Source organism: Seriola aureovittata, chromosome 1, assembly GCF_021018895.1.
Source record: "Seriola aureovittata isolate HTS-2021-v1 ecotype China chromosome 1, ASM2101889v1, whole genome shotgun sequence".
Classification (NCBI taxonomy): Eukaryota; Metazoa; Chordata; class Actinopteri; order Carangiformes; family Carangidae; genus Seriola; species Seriola aureovittata.
In genome coordinates, this window is record NC_079364.1 from 7,667,215 (window position 1) to 7,694,079 (window position 26,865).

At 39.0% G+C, this 26,865-nt stretch overlaps 3 protein-coding genes across 3 annotated transcripts; 2 read left to right on the forward strand and 1 right to left on the reverse strand.

The window, feature by feature from the left end:
- The first annotated feature begins 1,020 nt into the window (after positions 1-1,020).
- LOC130170237 (uncharacterized) lies at positions 1,021-7,907 on the forward strand. Its single transcript, XM_056377439.1, has 13 exons — positions 1,021-1,159; positions 1,285-1,475; positions 2,091-2,255; positions 2,492-2,633; positions 3,808-4,672; positions 4,776-4,920; positions 5,123-5,266; positions 5,439-5,497; positions 5,782-5,969; positions 6,293-6,687; positions 6,893-6,989; positions 7,155-7,335; positions 7,538-7,907. Exons 1-13 carry the CDS (start codon positions 1,082-1,084, stop codon positions 7,672-7,674), a joined length of 2,787 nt encoding a protein of 928 aa, XP_056233414.1. The 5' UTR covers positions 1,021-1,081; the 3' UTR covers positions 7,675-7,907.
- Positions 7,908-8,660: 753 nt separating this feature from the next.
- LOC130170895 (uncharacterized) lies at positions 8,661-15,175 on the reverse strand. Its single transcript, XM_056378595.1, has 14 exons — positions 15,036-15,175; positions 13,885-14,090; positions 13,606-13,743; positions 13,324-13,462; positions 12,580-13,237; positions 11,855-11,996; positions 11,590-11,733; positions 11,433-11,501; positions 11,142-11,200; positions 10,654-10,844; positions 10,156-10,556; positions 9,678-9,777; positions 9,380-9,581; positions 8,661-9,275 (listed from the first exon to the last, which is right to left on the reverse strand). Exons 1-14 carry the CDS (start codon positions 15,156-15,158, stop codon positions 9,139-9,141), a joined length of 2,709 nt encoding a protein of 902 aa, XP_056234570.1. The 5' UTR covers positions 15,159-15,175; the 3' UTR covers positions 8,661-9,138.
- A 3,740-nt stretch (positions 15,176-18,915) lies between these two features.
- Positions 18,916-22,969, forward strand: LOC130168681 (proteasome subunit alpha type-4). The gene is made up of 9 exons (XM_056375245.1): positions 18,916-19,026; positions 20,048-20,073; positions 20,186-20,228; positions 20,729-20,891; positions 21,002-21,079; positions 21,470-21,558; positions 21,819-21,949; positions 22,283-22,406; positions 22,738-22,969. Exons 2-9 carry the CDS (start codon positions 20,071-20,073, stop codon positions 22,890-22,892), a joined length of 786 nt encoding a protein of 261 aa, XP_056231220.1. The 5' UTR covers positions 18,916-19,026; positions 20,048-20,070; the 3' UTR covers positions 22,893-22,969.
- The last annotated feature ends 3,896 nt before the right edge of the window (positions 22,970-26,865 follow it).

The window sequence follows — 26,865 nt, forward strand, 5'->3', positions numbered from 1 at the left end:
AAAAGAACACGTGTGGGGGGGGATTTTACATTTAAACTACAATTACCATTTGTGCCAAATTTGAAGAAATTCCCTCAAGGTGTTACTGAGATACATAACGTTCATTCATCAGCAAACAACCCTAAAACACAATTTAAGATTTATTCTGATTTAATCTCCAATAGCTGTGAGCCATCCACTACTTGACGTCCTCTGGCAGGCTGGATCTGTTTCTCTCTTGTGGCCGTTTGGCTTGAAAGCAGAGTCTTAGCAGGGCGTCATAGAGGCAGTTTGTAAATGAAGAAGAACTAAGAATGTAAAGGGTTTTTTTCAGCCACTTACAGCAGCAGGGCTGTGGGAGAGCTGCTTTTATATCACTGCTTGCAGAGGCAGCTCTGGCAATATTTTCCAGCTGAGATATACAGTACGGTACTGTCCAATCATCCAATATAACACCCTGTCTTTACTTAAATCCCTCCTCATTTAGCACTAATGCGCACTAAACATTTAATAGATAGTTTATAACGTCATAATATAGTTGTAAGATGATATAAGGACATTTTAGATGTTTATTAATGCAGGTAATTACAACCACATACGAGGACATTGACATGATGAGGACATTTTAAATGATTACAACTGTATGTTACTATATTGTCATTCATTATCTGTTATCTGTAACACTAGCTTACACTTATGGGTGCCCACAGGAGGAGTTATAGGTTTTGGCAAGTAGTGTACATCTAAGTGTTACCCTGTAAAATAGGATTTGGATTATGTGGCACATTCTCACATCACTGAAAGCATTAAAAAGGGAAGGCAGTTCTACCAGTTTTCAATAGTTGGTATTGTGCTTCAATTAAAGAACAAAGGAGAGCTGTAGTGTTTCCAGTAACCTTTAAATATAGAAGGTGGTGAAACCAGTTGTAGCCCATGCTTTGTATTGTCAGTAAATGAGGTAGATACAACTATTTCCTATTTCCTTGTAGCAGAATATTTAAGATACACCACCTGTGTTGAAGACCACTCAGCAAAGATGGCTTCTCTCACATTGCTGCTGCTGCATCTGTTGCTTCTGGCCTCAGCTGCATCTGCATGGGCCATGTATCCTTACTACAGATATTATGGAGGATCATTGACTTTCACCCCAAAAGGAACCATTTCACACGGGACTTACGAGGTAAGATAAAACTTTGAGTTTCAAGAGAATCTCAGGTTTGATAATGTCCCTCCTCCAAAGCTGATAATGTCAGTGGTGGAGAGGGATTCTTTTGCAGTGTCTTAATAAGACTGATGTCGTTGCAGGTGGAAATTCGCAACAAGCAAGCCACGTACTTCTGCTACCAGAACGGCTACACTTGTTACTATGGTAACTGTGGGTCTCAGACACAGAGCACCAGCGCAGAAATTGCAAAGAATTCCTTTGGTCTCAACTGGTGCCAGTACGAGGTGGTGACAAAAAGAAAACTCAACAGCAACCGACCCTTTGCGATTAGGTGAAATATTATTTCTAAGAAAGAATCTACCTTGATTTACATCAGTGCATTTTGTAGACAGAAGTGAGCATAACAGCAGAAAAAAAGAAGCATAGATGCACAATAAATGTTTAGATCTATAATCAAAACATCACATCTGATTTCCTTGCTGGTTTGTTTTGCTGGCTGATGTACTTATTTAAAACGGGTTTATAGATGAAGTCCTATACTGCTCACATTGGGGTAAATTCCCTGCTCAGAAAGCTAGTTTATACATCTATTTTACACATCCACTCCACTACATTACTTTTTATTCTACTATATTTATTTGACTGTTAGTTACTTGTTAATTTTCAAATTAAGATTTTACATTGAAAAAAACATAAGCAATTCATTATTAAAGATTAAACCAGTGGTTTCCCACTTTTTGGAAAAACAAACAAGTGTCTAGTTGTGGCTAGTTGTCCAAATCAGATGTTTATGGGCTGTGAGCAGTGCCACCAGAGAGACATTTCCCCTCTTAACTTCTCACATAATCAATTGATGATCCAATATTTCACATAACACAGCAAGGATGAGATACCATGTAACATATAAATAAATAAAATAACAATAAATACATTTTTCTTCAAACAGATACCCCACTTACTACAACACTCAATATGGTCAAGGATACTGGATAGCAAACACCAGAAGCTCACAGGCGGGTTGGCGCATGATGGCACATGTGGACCTGGGAACCCGATCTGATACTGGTGAATCGAACAGATCTCCCGTCACTACCATGCTGCCCATTCTCAGGTAATGACCATACATCCCTGTGTTGCTTACAACGCACTGTTTTTCATCTGACCAGTAAACAATTAGACGAGAATAATAAAACACATTCGTAGCACACGAAACACACGTTTGTCTTTCTATACTTGTGAGAACATAATGCAATTTATAACCCTTTACCCTAAGCTTAACCATCTCAACTTCAAAAAGTAACCCCAACCCTAATCCCAACCAAAACCCAACTCTAACTCACATTACAGAGTTCCCAGGAACTGTCCACGAAAATTCAACATGACGGTGTTTGACCCTGACGGTGACCAGGTCAGATGCAGAGTACCAACAAGTTCAAACACATACGAGTGTGGGCTGTGTGGTCTGACCAACGGTTTCTCTTTAGATCAGGTAAGAATTTAGAATCATCCAAACTCCAGTGTTCACTTGTTAATATGTTCAATATGTTCATTTGTTTAATTTTATGTCAAACGTAGGCTGATTTGTTAGCTCAGTGTTTCTGCGACTTAACACCTGTCAGGGTGAACATGTCAGAACCATCAACAGCATCAGAGAGAGAGAGGACGCTTATGTCCACATGTACACGGGTATTTATTAAGATAGGGGCTTTCCTCCGTTCTTAAAAAAATCTGTCCACATGAAAATGCAAAAACATGCTGTGGAGAGCATTTCAAACCAACAGGTGGTAATATGGCACTAACTTTAAAATTCATGTTGGCCAATGAGAAGCCTGAAAAAGGTTTTTATCGGTTCTGGTAGGGTAACAACAATGATGTCACAAGCCAGAAAAGTTTCTGAAAATCTTCACCCTGGCTGGAGTTTTGCAAAAGATCAATTTTCAGTGACCTCAAATGACGCTTGCATGTGGACAAAGGCCAAGATGCAAAGAAAAGGTTTCATTTTCATCAATATCAGTGTAAATGTGGACAGGGCATGAAATTCAGGTTTATTTGGATACCATGTAAATGTACTCTCCACTTCATGAGAGATTTGGAGATAGTCACACCTTATCCATCCTAGCATGAATGATCTATATCAGCAACAGATGGAGAGTGTGTTTTTGTAGTTACAGTCACATTTTTTTGTGTGTTGAAAGATGGATGATCAGGTCTTGTCAGACAAGATTTTCGAGGCCCACTAGCTGAAGCTGTGCAGCCTGGTACTGGTTCATGAATTCACAGAATGTTTTCCTTAATAGCCATAATGGTTATGACAATACCTACTGACTAATTATCAATCATAAAACCAGTCTGCACAATGTCAGTAATCAGACCATAATGATATTGTCTGACAAGCAAGACTGGTACTGTAACAATTCAGATTTTACATAACATTACAAAACATAGTTATTTCCCTGCCGCTGTAATTATAATAGTTTTATAATAACAATGTATGAAATGAGAATTGATCTAATGGATCCTTATTAGCTTCCTTTCTTGAGTTAGATGAACGGATTGATGCCATCCCATGTCTTTTCATTAAGTACAGGGTGATAGCCAGTTACATTGTTAAAGCTGTTGTAGTATTTACTGACAGAAGCATCTTTCTATTTTCCATTTATTAGAATTCTTGCTCCCTAACGTACTCCTACACAACTAGAGCTGGATATCATCCAGTTGAGCTGGTGGTCGAGGACTTTCCCAACAAACACATTACGTTGTACTACTCTGATGGATCCTCCACATCTAAGCGACCCCTTTCAGCAGGACGGGGTAAACGTCAACTCCATCCAACAACCACAACTGCTCCAACAACCACAACTGCAACAACCACAACTGCTCCAACAACCACAACTGCAACAACCACAACTGCTCCAACAACAACAACTGCTCCAACAACCACAACTGCAACAACCCGAACTGCTCCAACAACCACAACTGCTCCAACAACCACAACTGCTACAACCACAACTGCTACAACTGCAACAACCACAACTGCTACAACAACTGCTCCAACAACCACAACTGTTCCAACCACAACTGCCCCAACAACCACAACTGCTACAACTGCTCCAACCACAACTGCTCCAACAACCACAACTGTTCCAACCACAACTGCCCCAACAACCACAACTGCTACAACAACTGCTCCAACAACCACAACTGCTACAACAACTGCTACGACCACACTATTCCCAACAACCACAACTGCTATAACCACAACTTCTCCAACAACCACAACTGCTACAACAACTGCTCCAACAACCACAACTGCTACAACAACTGCTCCAACAACCACAACTGCTACAACAACTGCTCCAACAACCACAACTGCTACAACTGCTCCAATAACCACAACTTCTCCAACCACAACTGCTACGACCACACTATTCCCAACAACCACCACAGCTGCTCCATCAACAACCACGTCTTATCATCAATCATCGATTGCTCCTTTAAGCAAACTTCCACTGCAGTTTTCTGTTTTTGGTATGTGATAAATTATCATAATGATCTAATCTATGACGCTGATTTAAACATTAACATTTGATCAATTTCTGAAAGTCTGTCTCTCCTCTCATCTGAACTTCAGTGGACGCCCACCATGCCCCTTCATGCCTTGATGGTGATTACTTTCCCACTTTCTTGTCACCAACTCCGAGCAATGGAGTAAATCTTCCTGCTTTTGTCAACCAGACTCTCCAAATCAAAGTCAGATCCTCAGCACAATACAGCACGTAAGGAAATTAACATTAACATTATAGTTTTGTTTTTGCATCAATGTGTTTTGTAATTTTTTAATGTATTTAACAAAGATTAATTTGTCACAAAACATCCATAGCCTACAGGAAGTAGAGTTCACCTGCTGTTGTCAGGAAGAGATGTTTAGGAATAATATTCCCCTTTGCAAAATTAAAAAAAACATTGTTTCTCTTGTAGGATTCATGACCTGATTATCTCTGGACCAAAGGGCATTTCAAAGCACAGAATCTCCACAGAAGAGTATATCATAAAATGGACACCAACTGAAAATGAACTGAATGATCATTTTCCTATTTGCTTTGTTTCTGAAGCAAGAGACAGGTGAGTTTTAAATAAACTAATCTAACTGAGATCAATGTGTTACAAGCCAAATGAGAAAAATATACTTAAAAACTTTAAACACAATAATAAAATCTGATTTCTATTGTGTTTCTCACCTGGACAAATTGTTGAAACTTTTTTTAACTCCAATCTCTCCGTTACAATATTCCAGATACAACCGAGTCTATCAATCAGAGCTACGCTGTGTGATTGCTGATGTTGCACATTATGGTTAGTTGACTACATTTCATCTCTCAGGATATAAATATTTAAATAATATGGGGTGGGAATATGTTGAATAAGTTTGGTTTACATTAACCATGTTTACTGAAAATATTTCCCAGGTGTTGAACTTGTACAAGCCAACTTTCCAACTGAAGTTTTTTGCCTTAAATAAAGAAAATCTCTATTTGACCATTGCAACAAAAGCAAGATTAAGCATTAGGTTTAAAGCTTCTACATCTACCCCGACCACATCGTCACAATAACTAGTAAATGTTACCTATCTTATTTAGAGACCACTGTGACATGCAATGAAACAACAATAACGGTAGAAGTGGAGAAGTCCGATCTCATCAGACGCAATGAGGACAACTTGCATCTGAATGACTTAACAGATCCCGCCTGCAACCTGACAAGACGCTCCAACTCAACCCACCTGGTGGCTGTCGTGTCACTGAACACCTGTGGAACCAGAGTAGAGGTACAGCACACAAAACAACGTGGTAGTTCCAGACCTTTTGATCACTGCCAACATCTGCATTTTTTTCAGGCATAGATACAAATCAAACCTACCACAAAGAAACTGGCACAATGAATGGCATGTCAACATTGTTCTCTGGTGGCAACATTGATGAGAGCACCAATTTGAACCAATGGCTTTTTGGGAGTAGCAATAGATTTTTGTATTTTAGATATCAGCTTCTCCACATTCGGTGGCATACAAAAAGTCTAATTTTTTACTTACATTGGCAATAATATTTTCTCCTTTGCAAGTGACTCCATTTATGTCTCCTTCACTTTCAGGAGGATAACGATAACATCATCTTCAAGAACGAGATCACCTCTGCTGACCCAACTCAAATCATTTCCAGGCAACATGACGTTGAGATCGCCTTTTCATGTGCCTATCCGAAGCGGACCAACCTGACCCTGGGATACAAGCACAAAAACCCATATGCCTTCTCAGAGAGAGGCTTTGGTGCTTTCACCTTCCAGTTTGAATTCTTCCAGAGCCAGCGGTTCAGAAATCAAATTGATGCCGGGACCTACCCAGTGGAAGTGTATCTCAAACAGATGATATTCATGCAGATCGAAGCAACCACATCCATCCCCAACACAGAGCTGTTTGTGGAGTCCTGCAGGGCAACTCCCTATGACAACCCAAACTCTCGCATCAGCTACACCATCATCGAAAATGGGTAAGTGTACACAAGTTAATTTTGATTTTTCCTTTGACCAACCTGCACCTGATCGCTAATTCAGGCTGTGCATGGGGAGTTCTGTTCTTCATGTCGTATCTGTGCACACATTTGTATTAGGAATGCAACTTTTTTTTCTGCTAGTGCGTTATTAGGTGAAATTATTCTTTTCTTGTTTTAAACCAATGTGTCTGCATTGTCTCAGGTGTGTGAAGGACAAAACAGTGCAGGTTTACCCTAGCTCCAAATCTCAGTTCAGATTTGGAATGGAGGCTTTTGAATTCATTGGTGCTCATGACGAGGTAAGGTTACCTTAAAACACAAATGTATTTGATCAAAATCTAACATCAAAGCTTCAGTACTTTACACTGCCTGAAAACGAAAAAAAAATCAGTAATAACATGACGGTAAAATTTTTTTCTAATGTACAAACAACCTTTTATGTCTTTATCTTCATGTGTCTGCAGGTGTACATCACCTGTTCGGTCATCCTGTGTGAGGCTGGCATGCCTGACACCAGGTGCTCTATGGGATGCATCAGATCCAACTCTGGGAAAAATCGTGGCAAAAGAGAAGCTGTGGCTCAGACTAGCAGGCACTCCATTTCCCAGGGACCTTTGCACCTGGCTAAAACCTCTGACAGTCAAGGTGAGTGTGAACATATACTCAGTTGCCAGTTCGTTAGGTACAGGTAGAGCTAATGCAGCACTGTAATCTAATATTAAGTAATTTAAGACATACTGATCAGTAGAGTTGACAAGCATTCACGCTGGCCACTCATTTAAATATATATTATTATACATCATTTAATTGTAACTGAAGTTTATTTAGTTTTTTTTTTTTATTTCAGCATCTGGCCTGAGCCTGAATCTGGGCATGAACCTGGTCCTCATTGCTGGCTGCCTCCTGGTATGTGGAGTGGTGGTCTACCGATCCAGGAGGTCCAAAGCTAAATACCAACTCCTGCCGACCTCTGACACAGACTGAAGATGGTATTGGTAGTTTGAGTCATTGTCTAGACGATGAAGAGTTGCTTTTGTGTATATTTTCCCATGTAAGTATACCATGGAAATATTTTATATTTTGGGAAGGAATGAGTCCTAAAACTCAGAATTTAGTCCAGTTCCCTTGTCCTGAAGTTTGTGGGTATTTTAAATGGCTTTTTGGTCTCAATCAATGAAATGAAATCTGTGGTGTGAAGAATAAAACTTTATTTTCTATGCCCTTGTCTTGTCTGGATCATTCAGAGCCCAGTAATATAATTAACTCAGCCCATCTGTGACGGGTTACTCATTCTTTAAAGACTTCCCAAGTGTTAACATGTCCATATGGTGTTTTTTATATAATACAAGATATATTATAAGTGAAATAAGCAGTGAACACTATGACTGAGTATTTCCACCTTGGTACTGCAGTCAACCAATGACAATCTCATATAAACCCTTCAGTACAGAGAGCAAGAGTTTGCATTAGCACAACCATTAACAATATGTCAGCCACAGCCAGTCACAAGCTAACTAACATAAACATATAACTTTACTTATCGTTCTGATAACGTCTTCCAGTCACCAATTCTGGTGCACAACAAACTCACTCAACAACTCCTGAATAAAGTGTAAATTACTGACTGAGCAGGAAGCATAAACAGGCAAACAAAAACACTCCTACTCCTCACCCTACTCATACCAAAGACAAAACACACATGCCCAGCAAGCAGACAGGTGTCACGGAGTTCACGCTTCAGTGAATTATAGAGATACTATCTATTTTTTGGTTCAGTGAAGCTATTTGACATTCATGTTTTTGTTTGTTCACAATCACACAGTGTGGCTTGAGTTATAGAAATGGGACACTTTCATTGTTGCTATTGCACAGCAGCTACAATCAACTGAGCACACTTTCTGAAGCCCTTGACATATCACTGTTGTTTCATTTTAAAAAAAATTACAAAATGACAAAAAACAAAATATGTGTAAGAGTGTATACATATTTATTTTTCCAGCAAACACATATATCATAAGTGAGTTAGGTATTCTCCATTCATCCAAAGCCATTGAAGGGTTTTCACATATAATGATTATGACTGGATAGGACTACACATAACCATCAAGATACTTGTTTTAGATCATACTGTAGTACATATTAGTAGAAGCAGTAATAAAGATAATTGGGATCCCACTCCCATAAACATATCACCCAGCACCTGCTTAACTAGTTGATCATCCTATCAGTGATATTTAATATAAAGGTTTCTCTCCAAAGTTTTCCAGTTGCATAGACATAGACACAGTATTTCCACAGCTTATACCAGTATAGATGTGGGCATTTCTAAGGATGTTGATATAAAATTAATTCATTGAAATGTGCATATGAGGAGATACATGAACACCCGAAACCTCTTGGGAAAAAAAAATCAAACTGAGGGTTTGGAATTCTTCAAACGCTGCTGTCTTAACTTTCAAATGTAGGCAAAGGTTGGTATTTGACCTTTGACATTTTGACTTTGTACATGGCCAATCCACAGACCATGCCAAGAGCTGCAAGAAGACACCCAGCGATGAATACCAGGTTCAGATTCAGGTTGGTCACTGGAGAAGAGAGAAACACAATTTGAATTCAGTCTCGTCTAAAGTCTAATTGGGACTCAAAGAAGGCAGGTGTGCTGTTAAGAAAACGCTCCGTGTTTTCATACCTGTGGCTGCCGGGGTCTCTGCTGATCTCCTTAGGCGCAGGGGGCCCTGGGAAACATAGTGATTTGCAGTTTGGACGACAGCCTCTCTCTTTCGGTTGTGATGGTGGTGACCACTTGGCCATGTGGAGTTGATGCATCCTTGCGAGCACCTGGTGTTGGGGACTCCTGCTTCACACATCAGGACTGAACAGCTGATGTATACCTGAATACAAGAAGACACGCTGCCATTATATCAGAAATATCTCAGGAGACATTTACTCTCACCTGCTTAAATCTGATTCTATGATCCGCTGCTCACCTGATCGTGCAGTCCAATGAACTTGAAAGCCTCCATGCTGAACCTGAACTGTTTGTTGTGGGCAGGGGAATAGATCTCAACAGTTGGGTCCACTTTACACCTAGTCAAAGCAAGAAAAAAAAAGATAAGAACATTGCCTCTGCACTCACTACAGGGACAGAGGTAAAAGGAGCATAGGTGATGCCAAAGATGAGGTTGCCTAAATCAAGACTTTCAAATTAGGACATATTGGAGAGCCTTTGAGATAAGGGGAGATAACCATCAAAAAGAGAGACGGAGCTTATCCCAGCTTATACTGGGTGAGAGATGGAGCCCACTCGGGTCACCAGTCTATCACAGGGCTGACATGACAGACAGGCAACCATTCATACTCTCATTCACACCTACAGGAGATTTGGTTACAAACAAAAGCCCCAACAACAAATTGTTACAATCACTTTGTGGTTTCCTTTGTTGGCACTTGAGAAAGTTTTCGTACCCATTTTCAATGATGGAGTAGGTTGGATGGTAGGTGGGGTTATCATATGGTGCAGCTCTGCAGGAGTCCACAAACAGTTCAGTGTTGTTGACTGAAGAGGTGGCCTCTAACTGCATGTAAATCTTGCTCCCGATGTCGTACTCCAGAGGGTACGAATTTGGATCAATCCTAGTTTGGTACTGGTTGTCAGGGTAGAACTCAAAGTCGTAGGTGAACGTGCCGAAGCCTCTCTCCCACACTGTGACATTCTCTCTGTGTGCTGTGAAGCCCAGTGTCACATTTCCTCGTTTGGGGTACTCGCAGTAGAACTGCACCTCCAGCAGGTGCTTCCTGGTGATCAGGTCTCTGCTGTTGTCGACCGTGGTGATTTCATTCTTGAAAATGAGGTTATCATCATCTTCCTGCAAAGTAAAAAGTTATGCATTCAGTCCTCATGCAGTAAGTGAAAACAAAAAAGCAACACCAATAACGTGATGAAACAAACAACTCCCTCGTTACCTCGATCTGAGTTCCACAAGCGTTGAGGGGGACGACAGCAATGACGTGGGTACTGTTGGAGTGTGTCTGGAGGCTGCAGACGGTGTTGGTGGGATCACTGAGCCGCAGATGATCCTCGTGGAGTCCATTGAATGACGATTTGTCAACATGTACCGTCATTGTTGACTCACTGCAGACCACATGGGCTTTAACTGGAACGAGATATGGAAAAAAAAAACACATGAATCAGAACATTTTTTTAAAATATTTTTTGACAAAACCTGCATTAAGCAATATTTATTTATTCTTTTAATTTTTTACTTTAGTAGTGTCTATATCAAAACATAATGAATATTATAATAGGTGTTATTAATTATATATATTTAATTTTATATTGATATATGTTTTATGGTAAGCAGTTAGCAGGTAATGTAGTTGGTGAACATTTACACCATTACAGTTAAAGTTACACTACCAAATGTTGACAATGAAGTAGCCCTGTGACTCACCTTGCTGATTCCTGACCTCCACCAGAACACACCTCATCTCGGACTGATAGATGCCAGACCTGGTGAGAACAGATTAGAAGATAAATTTGCAGATGCCACCAGCCTTTAAATCTAACCTTAGATACACATTTGCTTCTTTTCTGAATGATCGAGAATTATTTTAAATCTTGGTAGCTTAACAGGTTCCTTATTTTTTCATCCCTCAGTGGCTCCTCTGAGTATCAAAGTAATGGACCTCGTTGCTCAGAGGTGAATTTTGTAAAACATCAAACACAGAGAAATGACACTTACTGTGAAGTTGGGGTGGAGAAGTGATGGTGATGGTGATTTTGTGTGGCTTGACCAGTGGATGCAGCAGACCTGCAAAATATGATAAAAAAAAAAAGTTCAGTGATGGTTTCTCCCACACACACTGATTTGTCATAGAAGAAATGAACCCAAGGCTCACCCCGTCACTGATTCAACAGCAAAGCAGATTGGGAAATGATCTCCAAGGTCATCTGGGATAGGCGTCCACCTAATGAAAAACTCATCATGTGTGTTCCTGTGCTTGCTGATGTTCATTGGCCCACTGATGATGATATCATGCAATCTGTGTGAAAACAAAAGAAACCAGATATTTCCTTGTTATCACTGATCTAATCTTACCTGCTGATATGATGACAATGTTTTGTTGCCACAGGGCCTCACTGATTACATTGGTTCTCACTCACGTTGCATATGCAGCTTGTGCTTTGACTCTGATCTCCACTTCTTTGTTGACCTCTGCGTGGATACGTGCTCCATTTTCAGGTGTTGGCTGCACAAACTTCGGCAAGTAGAGTCCACCTTGACATGAGGGAGCAGGTGGGTCCACTAGAGTTGAAAAAAAGATCAATTGAAATCCCAAAGTAAAATAAATATTCAAGAGCTAGTAAACTGCCACTGTGCCACTGTCTATGGGTCAAAACTTTAAAGCTTTTGCACTCTGGCCTCATACTGTGATGTCACTAAGTGTTTACACCAGGTATCTCCAAATATAATAATCTAAATATTTTCAGATAATCAAAAGTTTTCCTCCATGTGTAGAGAAAACCTTCCTGCGACTTAGGCTTAATAATCCTTTTTTAAACTGTTTTTACAGGACATTCATAGTTTTACAGGACCTTCATAGTGGATAAGCAAAAATTATTTAACTGAATAAATACAATGTTAAAGATCTTAGAACTTTTTTAAAATTAGGTTTTTGGTAATCTTTTCTGTGGACTTGGATTCTTGATTTCAGTATTTCTAAAACAATGGCTACAAGTATGTGTAACGCCATTCAAACATGCATGAAGGTTTTAACCCATTGAGGGCAGTGCAGCAGCACCTTTTTAGCTCAATAGGAGTTACTGTGGATTGTGGCTCATAAAAGATATTGTCAGACATGTTTGTGCACGCATAAATTCTTACTTACCAAGTAAAGAGAACTGCAAAGGTAGTTTACTGAGAGGAGCAGACGTGGCATGCAGCTGCCCTGTAGTAGTGTATGGTGTCGTGGTTCTGGGTGTGGTTGTGGGTGCAGTTGTGGTTGTACTGTGCCTCCACCACCACGGGGTTGTGGTTGATGGTGTGGTTGATGGTGCGGTTGTAGTGGTCCACCACCACCACGGGGTTGTGGTTGATGGTGTGGTTGATGGTGCGGTTGTACTGTGCCACCACCACCACGAGGTTGATGGTGTGGTGGTGGTTGATGGTGTGGTTGATGGTGCGGTTGATGGTGTGGTTGTACTGTGCCACCACCACCACGAGGTTGATGGTGTGGTGGTGGTTGGTGGTGTGGTTGTAGTGGGCCACTGCCAAGTAGTGGACCCCTGCCACCAGTGCTGTGGAGCTGTGGTGGGTGAATGATTACTCCACCACCACCAGTTATGTGTTGTAGGTGGTGTAGTGGTTGTTTGATATGTGTGGGATGCTTGTCTCTTTCTCCTCCTCGCCAGTGGAGTCCTGGCGGATCGGGATCCATCTGTGTAGGCCAGAGTGATGTGGCCTTGTGGGTAGTCCTCCACCACCAACTCAAATCCAAAAACTCTTGGGTTGGCAAAGGTGTAGTAGTAGTGTAATGTACAAGAATCCTAAAAATGTGAACATTTAGTAGTTGAGAGGCACAGCATCAATCCATTAATATGCAATGTATCAGTAAAAAGATTTTTCAACCAACCTGATCTAAGTGGAAGCCTGATGGCTGGTTGCACGAGCTGCACTCTGTACCTCCGGCATTTCCATATCGGCATCGAACTCGGTCACCATCAGGATCAGTGGACATCAGGTTGTATGTCCGTGGGCAGTTCTGAGGAACTCTTGAATAGACACATTAACATGAGTTAGAAGAAATGTTGACAACATGTGCGCCTGGATAGCAGGAGGATATTCTCAAATTCTACAGTTTCCTTAAAAAAATGGTTTGAGGTTAGTAGTTTCATGGTAACTCCAGGAGACTTACCGGAGGAAAGGTAGAATGGCAATGTCTGGTGATCTGTTTGGTTGTCTGGTGTCAGATCTCTTTCCCAAATCCACATGAGTCAGTAGCCTCCAGTTACTATTCCCGTTGCGCTTTGGGATCCAACAACAGCTAGCTGCCCTGATATGTGTGGAAACAACACTTGAAATACTGCAGATATAGATGTGAGTAACTGAACAAATTTACTTAATAAATAAAACAATATTTAAATGACCTATATATATATATATATATATATATATATATATATATATAACCCACCTCTCTTGAAAAGGTTTTTCACTCCAGAGTTTTTTCGTAATGACTGTTTCAGTTTCACACCACTGCCTGTTAAATCGTGGCGCATTGGTGCTCCTGTCAAGCACCTCCCTCTGACTGCTGATGGTCTGGCCACAGTTGCCGCTGGTACAGAACCACGAGAGGAAGGGCTGACACCCATCAAAAGTGTCCCTGTTGCGAATGTCGACCTGTGAAAGAAACTCAAATTAAGCAATTGTGTGTGTTGGCTGTATTCTATAAACCTAGCAGTTATATCACTCTATAATGCTATCCATTTTTAACCATAACACTTTTGTAATATAAACAACACAAGCAACACACGTAGCTGAAGGTCATATTTTAGTCAAAATCATAAACAGGTTTTTAAAATCACAAATTACAGTCAGAAGGTAATCCAATTCCAACATAAGCCACCAAGATATCCACCTCCTTCTACATTGTCACATACCCTAATCCTAACTAAAATGCTTATTTTTTCCATGAACAGGCAAATATTAGTTAAAGAAAGGTACTAAAGACACTATACAACATTAAATAATTTCACGTGTACTCAAGTTTACTTTAACTAACTATTTAACTAACTATTTTGTCTTGATTATGACAAATAAGCATTTTGGAGGAAAAATGCAAAACACATTAGCACAATTAAAATTTTCAATCGACACCTTGCATACAGTTGAAAGCAAGTATGAAAACAGGAATCTAAAGCAAAACTATTTTAGACCTTTCTGAAGATTTAATTCTTAAAGCAGGAGATAAAGAAATTTGGATGCACTGTTGCTGTACATGTTATGCTAAAAAACGATGAAACCATGAAAGGCATCTGTTGTGGACACTGTGGACCAAGAAAAGATAAATTGATTAGTTTTGTTTTTTTTGTTTTTTTTACTCCCGATGTGCCTTGATGATGTTTTGAAATGCAAAGTAATAATAATAATTCAGGATACATTGTGTGCAGCGTTTCAAGATAAAAAGACAAAAAAAATCAAATAGACTGAGGAAATAGAAAAAACTGAAATTGAAATTTGCTGAATTTAAAATTGTACTCTATCAGAATAACCAGAATGATGCCCATACAAGACAGATTCACACATTATCTGTAGACAATGTTGAATAACATTATCATCTCTCACCCTATGGGATCCATCAGGGTTTTGTCCTTTGTAGGAGAAGGTCACGGTTCCCCCATAGTAATGCGATGCAGACACCAGTGAGACCAGGAGCAGTTGAAGCAGAGGCACCAGTGTGGAAGCCATGATGCCAAGAACTCACCTCTGTCTCCAGATTCTCAGCAGTTTGCATCCCCCTGCAGCATCTTTTATATACACCCACAGGTCTGCTGGACAAGTTGGACGTGGTCCTACTAAGTTCAATGGCATGCAGACCGTGTTTGAGAACAATAGGTTAATGTGACAAAAACTGGTTTTCAGTGAACAATAACATTGTGTTCTGGAAACGCCTCGCCTGAATTCCTTCAAACTGAAAATGAAATTAATGTATTATTGTCTTTGTCAAACTGACTGCACTGTGAGAGGTAATTAAATACATTTGTGGCATTTTGGAATGCTGATAAATGATTCACAGCTTTTTCCTCAAATGTGAATCTAAAGTGAACAAATCATTAAAAATTTTTCAAGTACCTGTGACCACTACATCAGTCTACTAACAAACCATCCTCTGAAGCAGGAAGGTGTGAAATCACGCAGAGATACTTTGTGTTTGTTAATGTTTTTCTCTTAGCAGCGTCACGCAGGCTACATGCAGGCAGCATTGGGTCAATGAAAATAAGCGTGATCGCTTATTTATTTATTTTAATTTATTAATTTTTTTTTGCACACGTACACAATAGTTTGAAACCAGAAAAGAGAAAGAAAAACAAACAGACGTGATAGAAAGGTCAGGAAGCCACAGGCATATACAGTGGATGTCCATTGACATGGTCAGTGAGCCTTTTGTTAAAGTGAAGGTCACAACTCATTATATTTTGTAAGGCTGATCCCAACCACCCCATGGAGGAAACTTATGATCGCCATTTGTATCTGCAGTCTCATTCTTTCAGTCATGACCTAAAGCTCATGACCACAGGTGAGGGTCGGAGAGAAGATTGTCTGGTAAATTGAAAGCTTTGCCTTCCGGTTCAGCTCCCTCTTCACCACAATGGTCCAATACGATGCCTGCTTTACTGCCTACGCTGCACTGATCTGCCTGTTAATCTCCTGCTGCATCCTACCCTCACTCGAGGGAGAAACTCCATCCCAACCCGAAGAGAGCAAGCAACCATTTTCAGTGCACTCAACTGTAAACCGCCCCAGTGCATGCTGAAGGTCCCGGACTGATGAGGCCAACAGCACCACATCATCTGCAAATAGCGAGGACAGAATTCTGAGGCCCCCAAACCGGACACACTCCAACCAGCACCCACCAGCTGCATCTTGAAATCCTGTCCATGAAAATCACAAACAGGATTTTAGTGAATTAAACCTTTATGATGCTTTATTCTTGCATGTATTAACTACATCAGTCAAATGATATTCATAACACGCCTTTCTCTTGTTGTAACCAGCTTATCTACATTATTGTATACATAACAATGTTGCTGAGTAAATAAGGCGAGGTATTATGATTCTGTTTCTGTTTCTGTCTGAGTTTGGAATTAAAGCAACAGCACTGTGTGTTTTTAACAACTTCAAAAACATTTTGTTGGCACACTAACTTGTACACTCTGTCCCCAAACGCCTGTTCTTGCAATATGAGCATGACTTGAGTGTGTACGATCTGCCGGAACTATGTCAAATGCCGCCAACTATGGGTCTTCAGCTAGCTATAAGAAGAAGCTAGCGTGGTATAGTCACAGTACAGACATCATGGCAGAGTTGAAGAGATTAGCTCCTAGTGTCGGCATTGTCGCACACTGCTGCTGTGGGTTAGGATGTTTTTGGGGAATCAGATTGGCTGAATGCAAACTTGACATGCGTGGACAGCGTGATTGCTGGTTTATACTGGGATGAGGACTTTGTGTTTGTTGCCTGAGCGATCAATAGTCTTTGTTTTCTGCTGGTATTTTGCACCACCTTCTTTGTTTTTCTTTTTAAATTAATTAATTCAAGGGATTTGCAGTCCAGTACTTCATTCAAATTTTAAATGGAAGGTTTCAGGTAACATGCATGTGCATATCCACTCCCAGTCAGTGTAAGGTTTATCAACCCAACCTACAAAGAAGTAAAGGCACACATAGTCTAAAAGGCTTGAGCCGTGATCAAGTGTCTTTTCACATGAAATGAAAGTGAAGAGAAACCTAAAAACATTTATTTACCTTGATATAGAGAAAGTAGGGTGAGGCCAGGTCACAGTACAGTTCACCTGAATATCTAAGTGACAAGAGAAATTTAAAGTATTTTGTACTGATAATTCAAGAAGGAGGGAGTATGAGGTGGAAAGGAGAAGCAGGAGCCACAGTTGTTATTATATGTGGAAAATGCTAGTTACTATCTGACACTAAACTCTTTCCTGAAAAAGACCTGTATCAGTGTCATCTTGTGAGTGTGGAGCATGACAAAGAATGGCTTTAATCAAATCTTTATATTTTAAACTTTTGATTCAGATGTTTGTAGTAATTCAGGACAGCTTTGGTATCTTACATATTTTCCATTTACTATGAGGTTGAAGTGATGACTTTGAAGGTGATGTGGATTTTTCTTGTACAAGTTTCTATCAATTTTGCTGTTAGATGTGTTCTTTTCTAAGCTTAACAAACATAAAGGTCAGTATGAACATTACCAAAAGCAGATGCTTCTGTATTATCAAAACACCAGGTGAGGGAATATATTTAGGAAAAATTGTTCCTCCGCCTGTGCAGTTCAACAGTTCGACTGACAGTACATCCCTACCAAAACAGTAACATTTGTAAATGCAGCTTTTTCTCCCCATTCCAGTCCTCCATTCAGAGTAAAGTAAAAATAATTTTCTTGCCCAAAAATGAGTTTTTAATAACTGTTTCCAGACTGTATAAATCTTAAAATGACAGCTTGGTGTGTCAGTGTGCACTGGGCCTTTACAAATCGATGATGTAAGCTGCCCAGTGAGGGCTGGGGGCTATTGTGGCAGTTAACTTAAGAAGTCGAGAACAGTGCAGTTGTAAAACTTTATGCCATATCACCTTTAGGTGACACTACAACACCATGACACACATGAGTCTGACTTATTGTAAAGTCATTGTTACTAGTGCACAGACCTAATATATTGTACCAACCCAATCATCCATTAATGCATTCATCCATCCATTACCTGCACTGCAGGATTTAAATATTTTCCATATTATGGCAACTATGTCCCAGTTAGCATGATCATATATCACTGTGTATTTTGTTGCAAAACTAGATCCAGATGCATATTCCTAAATATTTCCCATAATAAAGCTTCACTAATCAGGATGTGTCCTGGGAAACCTGGAAAACCGTTTCAGTTACCAGTAACAGAAAACACATGGAAAATGAGAGAAAAAGTAAAATGTCCTGGAAAATAATGTGTTGTCCTGGAAAATAATTTCACCATTCTCCTATTCTTGGGTAAAATTATTTTTAAAGACAGCATTTTGAATAGGCTGGCTGTTAGGAAACGTTTGCCTTCAGGGCTTTATGCCAGGGAGCCTTGCTGGCAGAAAGACTTCTGGCTTCAATTTTCAATCATTCAATGCAGGAGAATATCTTGTTCCTCTTTTACTTCACACTACATTTCAGTTGTTTCATTACTGCTGCCCTCTAGGGCCGAAGGAGAACTCTGCTGCAGTATAATTTGTGTATTCAAAATCAGATTCAAGTGAAAGTATGTGAGTATAAGATTGGCTGTTATCATGTGACTGCATTTGTCATGCAAGTTCATAATTTTAAAGCCTTTTCTCATTGTCTTATATTTTACGAATTATTTTCAATTAATCCATCCAGCCATCCATCCATCCATCGCACTGGCCACAATAACACAGAATACCGATCAGTCCTCCCACTGACAGGTGGCGCTGTTGAGCAGCTACTTCCCTGCCATCGCATCCGGATTGAGGGAACATCAAACTGAAAGTGCCGGAGCTCCCTCCCTGGACCAAAGCAAGCTAACTTAGACCGTTCACCTAAGGTAATGAATCACTACTTTACTATTTACTACAGCATTGTTTTATTTCGTCATCATTATGATTTTTAACTTAATTCTGTGGCGCTCCAGCTAGAAGACTTTCTTTATTATGGAACTAGTTAATCAACATGCTAGCGAATTAGCATGCTCGGATATTGCAGATTCATTCTCTTTAGCAGCAGTTAGCTAGCTGTCATACACCGAGATACAGAGAAGCGTGAAACTAATTGTGTCGAAACTATTCATTGAGACTAGATTCACGGTTTGTTCTCGTATTAATTTAGGAAGGAGATATGTATTTATTTATCTAGGAAACCAGAACAAGGTTAGCTCGCTGTGGTTTCTGGATTCTTAAAGGTAACTTAAACTTGCTATACTGAGCGACGGATTCTCCTCTTTTTTGTGTCTTCACAAATAGAGTAAAGGTTTCAAAAATCTGAAGATGTGTTTAAAAGAGTCTTTAGCTTCTCTGGGATAATCCCATCCAGATTTGACAAGGTTTAGCTGTAGTGGTTTTTTATTTAAACCTGGTCTGATGTGGTTCAGATGTGAAAAAAGTAGTGATATCTCTTCGCAAAATGTACTTACCGTATCAAATGTAGAAGTACTTATGCACTAAATGTTCCTTGAAACAGGTATTATTAAAATGATTTTATTTTACTGATTAAACTGAAGCAATACTGAAGCAACAATGCATAATATGCTTTTACTTTTGTAGCTGCTCGATGTGGAGCTATTTTAAGGACCATACAGACAGGTAGTTTATTGGTTTCCAACCTAAGAACCGGGCTCCTCTAAAGGATATTAAGATAACTTTGGCAGCCAGGAGATGATAAAGTTGGTAGGACAAAATAAAAAGTTGTGGTGAATATCGCTTATTAATATTTGGCTCTGAAATGTTGTGGACTCGAAAAATGGATATACTCAAGGAAAGTACAAATACTTGAGTAAATGTACTGTTGCATTTCCCCAGTGGTTTCTGCTGGTTGCTTCATCTTTATAACAACTGATTTATATTTTGCAGGATAGTTTCCAGTGACGTGAAAAATGGTAGGTAGCTGTTATACTCTGCACAAATCTCACTTAACTTTACAAAGCAGGCAATATTTTGTTTTTCATATGTCTTGTTTCTGTCATTATCTGTTGTTTCTCTGCTATTTAGTCTCGCAGATATGATTCCCGGACAACCATATTTTCTCCTGAAGGCAAGTGTTTGTTTTATTCTTTAAACAATTGATAATCAAATGTTAAGAGAGGTTAAAATACAGGATGCCTGTTATTATATTAACAGCCTTATATGTTATGTGCAGTGTACAATATATTATGCAATTTCTCCATGAATCACATGCCACATTGGGTGTTTTTGCCAAAGATTTGGATTGAACATTACTTTTCCTGGATTTTGTGGGTTTGTAAGGATGGACCCACCAGAGGATCTGTGAAATTGAGGATATTACATTCAGACCATTTGGGGTACTAATTAGTTTAATTAGTTGGCTGAGGCCAAGAAGAAGGGCTAGAAGTTCCATTCAGGAGGTCCAGTTTCTAGCTTTCAGCCATATTTCAGAGCTTGTCATTATTGAGTTATTTATTTTGTCAAAGTATTTTACTTTATTTCACCTGTGTTTCAGATATTTAAGCCTTAAAAGGTTTAAAAGTTTTTAGCCAAGAATGGTGATATAAACTTTGTGACTGTGATTTACAGGGCGCCTGTATCAGGTGGAGTACGCCATGGAAGCAATCGGTCACGCTGGAACATGTCTGGGGATTCTAGCCAACGATGGAGTGCTGTTAGCAGCAGAGAGACGCAACATCCACAAGCTGCTTGATGAGGTTTTCTTCTCTGAGAAAATCTACAAGCTCAATGAGTGAGTGAACTGAGCTACGGAGGGTCTCTTTTGCACCCACTAATTCGAAAAATAAACACATCAGTTATAACATTATATACCTATATCTTGTGTATCCTTAACCCTTTCAGAGACATGGCATGCAGTGTTGCTGGGATTACATCAGACGCCAATGTACTGACAAATGAACTGCGGCTAATTGCACAGAGGTAAGCTTCAGAGGAAAACCTGCCAACCATTAAAGTTTTAGGGTTGTCCCATGTACCTCTTTGGATATTCCGGGTCTGCTTCTAAATATTGGATCCATGCAAGTTTAATAACAAATGATTTTGTTCCATTTTAAATATTTTAATGTTCAGTGGAAAAGTGTCCAACTTTTACTAAACAATTTAACAGGTTTTGGAACAGGAGAGCCTGAATATTCAAACCCATAAATACAACAATAAGATTGTTTAAATTAAGAAAAAATCCAATCCAATATATTATGACTGAGTAAGAACCTGCCAAATGAAGATATGAATTCTCAGGTGTTATCACTTTCTTTATAGCCATTTATCACCTTCACCACCAACTGTTGACAAGTTTAAATTTTTCTGCAGATATTTATTGCAGTACCAGGAGCCAATACCCTGCGAGCAGTTGGTGACAGCCCTGTGTGACATCAAGCAAGCCTACACACAGTTTGGAGGTAAGATGCGAAGTATTCTCTCTATGTAGTTTATTTGCTCTTAAACTTTAATGTTGCTGAAGGATTCTAGCAGGTGAATTATACATGACCTTTGTCATTCTTGGCATTCGCAGTCTGCATGTTTACAGATGTCTACCAAAATGTCACATTGGTACACAAGTGGCCAGAGTATCGACAGAGTATTTTCATTGTTGCTTAAAAAAAAAAAAAAACAGGTGGATTTTGGCATTCATTAACAGCTGTGTGGTTTGTCTGAAAAGGAAAAAGGCCATTTGGTGTTTCTCTGCTGTACATGGGTTGGGACAAACACTACGGTTTCCAGCTGTACCAGAGTGACCCCAGCGGCAACTATGGAGGCTGGAAGGCAACCTGCATTGGCAATAACAGCGCTGTAAGTCTTAAATTAATTAGATAATGAGAATCAGGGAGATGATCTCAACAGATACACCAGATAGTGTCTTGCAGTTGTTGTGGTATCATTCAGAATATGAACAATGTTGTATAGAAGTAATTGTAGTAATTCTGAATATGAATAGCATAATGCTAAAATTAGGCATTAAAAATGTATATTTTAAAATTTGTTGGTAATATAAAATGCTAAGTTGTCAAAGCAACTTTGAGTGACAAATAAGTTGAAGAAATAAGTTTGCGCATCACACCAAAGTTGAGTTCAGCTACACTGTTCCTCTGTGTTGTGTTTGATGAGTTGACTTCTTGGTCTCAGGCTGCAGTGTCCATGTTGAAGCAGGACTACAAAGAGGGAGAGATGACTCTCTCCTCTGCTCTGGCTTTGGCCGTCAAAGTCCTCAACAAAACAATGGATGTCAGCAAGCTCTCAGCAGAGAAAGGTGAGATTCAATAATAGTACTCTCTTGGAGTTTAGATTTTAGAAATTATGCTACTGATATGCAGTGTGTTAATGCAGGATATATCTTTACACCAGTTATAATTTAGGTCAGACATCAACAACAAATGACAAATTCTAAAGTCCTAGTTCCTAAGGGTTGTCAGCTCTTTGTCCTTGCATGCTGAAAGTAATGTACATCAGATAAACAAGGTGGCTATTTGCCTAAATAAATAATTTAATCACAATCCTCAAGATTTGTCTACTGCCTTGTTGCCAAAGTTCTCTTCAGTGCAATACAATAACACAATGCTGTATCACATTTACTGTTTCAGTGGAGATCGCCACCCTGACACGGGAAGACGGGAAAACAAAAATCAAAGTGCTTAAACAGAAAGAAGTAGAGGAACTCATCAAGCGGCACGAGGCTGAAGAAGCCAAGGCTGAAAAGGACAAAAAGGAGAAGGAGCAAAAGGAGAAGGACAAATAAGCAAATCATATTTTTTTTCCTTCGTATCACCAAATCCTGTATTGTTTTGTCTTTTACATTAAAAGTGTGGAAACTGATGGACGTGTTATTGTCTGTCTTTTAAAGACCTATCTTCATCTATATAAATGGTGTAGACAAAACACTACATTTCATATAATTTGACAGCATCATAAACTACAGCCTCCAAAAGGAAAGTTTCTTTACTGATCCTACGTGTTTCATATTAGCTAGAAGCAGCCACTGATGTTTTAGCTTCAGGTGGTCTTAAAGCATGCCAAAGGAAAACTGCTGCCTGCCTTTTCTTTTGGCCATGTACAGTATATTCTACGTATACTTGCAATAGAGTGAAGGTTTTTCGCCACATGATGGAGCTCTGAGGCCTGAGAATGCACTGCAATACCTGTGGTGTGCTACCTAAATCTAATATCTAAAAAGCAACGCCTGTTTTTTTTAATGATATAATTTTACTCAATGCATTTATAGTTTAATTGAAATGAATTTCACCTTCACCTCCAGTTTTGTTAGAATGAAGTGATTATGATAATGTACTTCAAATTATAACACTGTAAGTAATCTGATTGTGATTCTTACAGCAAAGCAAGTTCAAATAATGACATCTATTATAAACAACAAGGTGAGTAATTATTGCAACTTAATGTCTTTGAATCCAGTAAGACAGTATTTGTTGTGCAGCTGAAAATTAACCACATTTTTTAGGAAAAAGGGAAACATAGAAATACAGCTGTTTAATCATTGAGTTCTGGAATAAATGAGTTTCCCAGAAAGTCTCTGATCAGAATAAACCAGTTTATGTAACATTCAGACTGTTAATAAGCAGCTTGTTGTATTGACAGACTGAGTCAACATAATATTCTTCCGTCTGCCATCTCTGCTGGAGTCTCCTTTGAGTGTTACTTGTTCTCCTTACCACTTGATGGCGATAGAGTTCCCTGAAGACATTTCTTGAGGTCGTATGTCCTTCTGTTATATGTTTGGAAAAAAATGTGCTTTTAAGTATCTTTCTGCAATAACATAACTGATCCATAATTACTGCGATCAGCTACCTCCATGAATTATGAAAAACAAATTATATTTTGGTTTATGGCCAGTAGTTGTGTGGGATCCAGGCAGTAAAGAAGAAATACTGAATACCGCAGCTGATCAGTGCAGACTCACTGACGTGCAGACCTAATGTAATGACAAAGACATAACAACATTTTTAACATCAATTTTGCATATTCAAACAGCCAGCTTATTGGCGATAGTGACTTAAATATCATGTGGTGAGCTGTGTTGAGTCAAAGAGCAGGTGGTGAATGTGACAGCAACAGAGTGTCTGTTTTATCAGTAATGGGCACTCAGTTACAGACTATGTAGGTGGTCATGTCTGGATTAAAACCAGCTGTTAATGCTGCAGTACACATACTGTGATGACATGGCCCCTACCAGGTTATACAGGTACAATTTTGTGCCTAGCTTCTTTTTATCATGTCTTTTTGCTGAGACATACTGACTGAAATAGCCGTTTCTATTATTATTCTATTATTATATATTACATGTTTACATCCAAGTGGATGATGAACTTCAGGATGTTTACAATATGTAGGAAAGATGCTGAAGAGAAATTGATTCTTGTGAAGCTTCAGGTACATGAAGATTAGCAAGGATTTTATAAATACTGAGTCCAAATTCCCCCAGTGCAACCACAATAGCCACCAATAAATACAAATAATTATATTTACTTATTTAAAATAATATTTAAATGTTTTTTTTTTTTACTTCCTAACACAATAAACTTCTAAAATCTTCTCAACCTCACCTGAAAAAGTAATTCAAGTGGAATAATAATATCCCTTTGTTTTATTGAAATCTTATATTATCCCTTTTTGGCCACAAACAGTCAAATATTGTATGTTGAGCCCAGTGACTTCCTGAATCTGCCTTTGCAAATCCATCATGTATATTTTTTGTGTAATAGTAGAATGTTAACTCCCCCTCCGTTTGTTAATGCCCCACACATTCCCAGAAACAATGCTGCGGACATGACCTCGATGTCCTCAATGGTAGCTACAGTTCTACAAAGAGACAATACACAACATTTTTTTCACATTTTCACATTTTGCACTCAATACTTATAATGGCAAAGCTTCTGATAGTATAATTATAATCACAGATAAGTGGAAATTTTCCTCGTCCATATTTGTTTTAGAATAGATATAGTAATATGTTTATTACACTGCACAAAAACTCTTGATAAAGGCTGAAATGAATGAACTATTAAATAATGAATGAGTTAGTACCGTAACGAGGAAACTAGTTAGAGTCACAATAGTATGGATTTGCGGTCCTCATGCTCATTACCAATAAAGATCAATAAAGTCCCTGCAGGATGCTCCAATAAATGATAACTTCCATTATCTATTGATTTTCTATAAAATGTCACAAAATAGAGAAAAATACCCAATATAATTTCTTGTAGGTGACATCTTCAAATGTGTTGTTTCATCCTACCAGTCCAAAATCCAAAGATATTCAGTGTACTGTGATGTAAAGGAGACAAAAGCATTCAATCATCACATTCCTGGAGGAGAAACCAGCAAATGTTTAGCATTTTTGCTTAAAAGATTACTACAGCAATAATTAAATGATCAAAATAGTGGACATTTCATTTTCTGTTGATAGCTGTAGTAAAAATACAGGCCACAATATGGGCTATGGAACTGTGGTAACGCCGGTTGCTATAGAAACAGAATGTAAATGTAACTGCAACAAACTGCTATTGGCAGAATAACAGATAGATAGATAGATAGATAGATAGATACTTTATTTATCCCCTAACATATCCATAACATCTGCCTTTATATAAACTAACTAATAGTAACAAAAATAAATATACAAACAAAACATTTTTCAGTAACGCATTTAGCATTTATAAGCAGTATACTAACATTTGATACATGTATAATAACGCAATATAATGTTGTTTCCCGTAGATGTAAGTGTTTATCAGTGGTGTTAAGCTATTTTCTCACCACTTCTCTGTCATTTTTAATGACTGCTGAGCTTTTTCATTAACATGTTGCTGTTATCCTTATGTAAAGAGAGTTGCGTGAAAGGTGCATAAAATCTAATTTATTATTATTGTTTTAACAATGTTAACTCCTCCTGTGGACACCTGCAGTGGAGGCCGGTGTATAAACATAGTGAAGGACAATAGAATAAAACACAGGTGTAATAATATAAAATAGTAAACTTCTTCTGAGTTGGAATTGATACAATTACATTATGGTGTGTTGTAAAGCGCTAATAAAATGTTTGTATCCTGATCATAAATGCTAAACAAGGGGACTTAGAGTAAAGTGTTAGTCACTTTTCCTTTCCAAGTTTCTATGAGCCGACTAAGTGACGACCCATTAAAAATTGAGATATTTAAGGCGCATCTAAGATAAAGACTTGGCCTGCAATGAAAACTTCTTTTCATCTGACTTCAATCTTTTGGTTAGGATCTTACATGGACTTAAACTTTAAATCAGCAGCACTAATTCATTTAAAGGGCAGACGCAGTGAGGTCATGGTGTTCACATGAGCTCTCACAGTGGTGAGTGGGAGGATCTTGGCATCAGAATGACTGGAGCCGCTCGCAGGCCTCCCCTCCTGAGCCTAAAACAGAGAAACAGAGATGCTCCGTCCATTGACCTCCCCTCTTTTCTGCTTTCTAAATCTGGTAAAGTTACTGTAGGATAGTGTAAGAATTTAATATCTGTGTCCTAAACTTCATACTGACACTCATATTCTTGAAAACGACACTATCTCTTGAGGATCTCGGAGTCTTTTGCCAGCTCACTTATAGCGCACCCTCAGGACAACACAAGCGTATATTGGGATGACTCTGGACTAGGGTGTAGAGGCCCACCACTGTCCACTGTGATGAAGCAGACAGGGAGAGCAGGGCAATCTGTTGCAGTGTAAACAC

Coding starts and splice junctions, on each gene's coding strand:
- LOC130170237 (XM_056377439.1), top strand. CDS start 1,082: ATGTATCCTTACTACAGATATTATGGAGGATCATTGACTTTCACCCCA. Junction 1,160..1,284: donor TTTCACACGGGACTTACGAG/GTAAGATAAAAC, acceptor ATGTCGTTGCAG/GTGGAAATTCGCAACAAGCA. Junction 2,634..3,807: donor ACGGTTTCTCTTTAGATCAG/GTAAGAATTTAG, acceptor TCCATTTATTAG/AATTCTTGCTCCCTAACGTA.
- LOC130170895 (XM_056378595.1), bottom strand. CDS start 15,158: ATGGCTTCCACACTGGTGCCTCTGCTTCAACTGCTCCTGGTCTCACTG. Junction 11,201..11,432: donor TTCTCCACCCCAACTTCACA/GTAAGTGTCATT, acceptor TGTTCTCACCAG/GTCTGGCATCTATCAGTCCG. Junction 10,557..10,653: donor CTTGTGGAACTCAGATCGAG/GTAACGAGGGAG, acceptor TTTACTTTGCAG/GAAGATGATGATAACCTCAT.
- LOC130168681 (XM_056375245.1), top strand. Junction 21,080..21,469: donor CTGCGGCTAATTGCACAGAG/GTAAGCTTCAGA, acceptor ATTTTTCTGCAG/ATATTTATTGCAGTACCAGG. Junction 21,559..21,818: donor AGCCTACACACAGTTTGGAG/GTAAGATGCGAA, acceptor TTGTCTGAAAAG/GAAAAAGGCCATTTGGTGTT.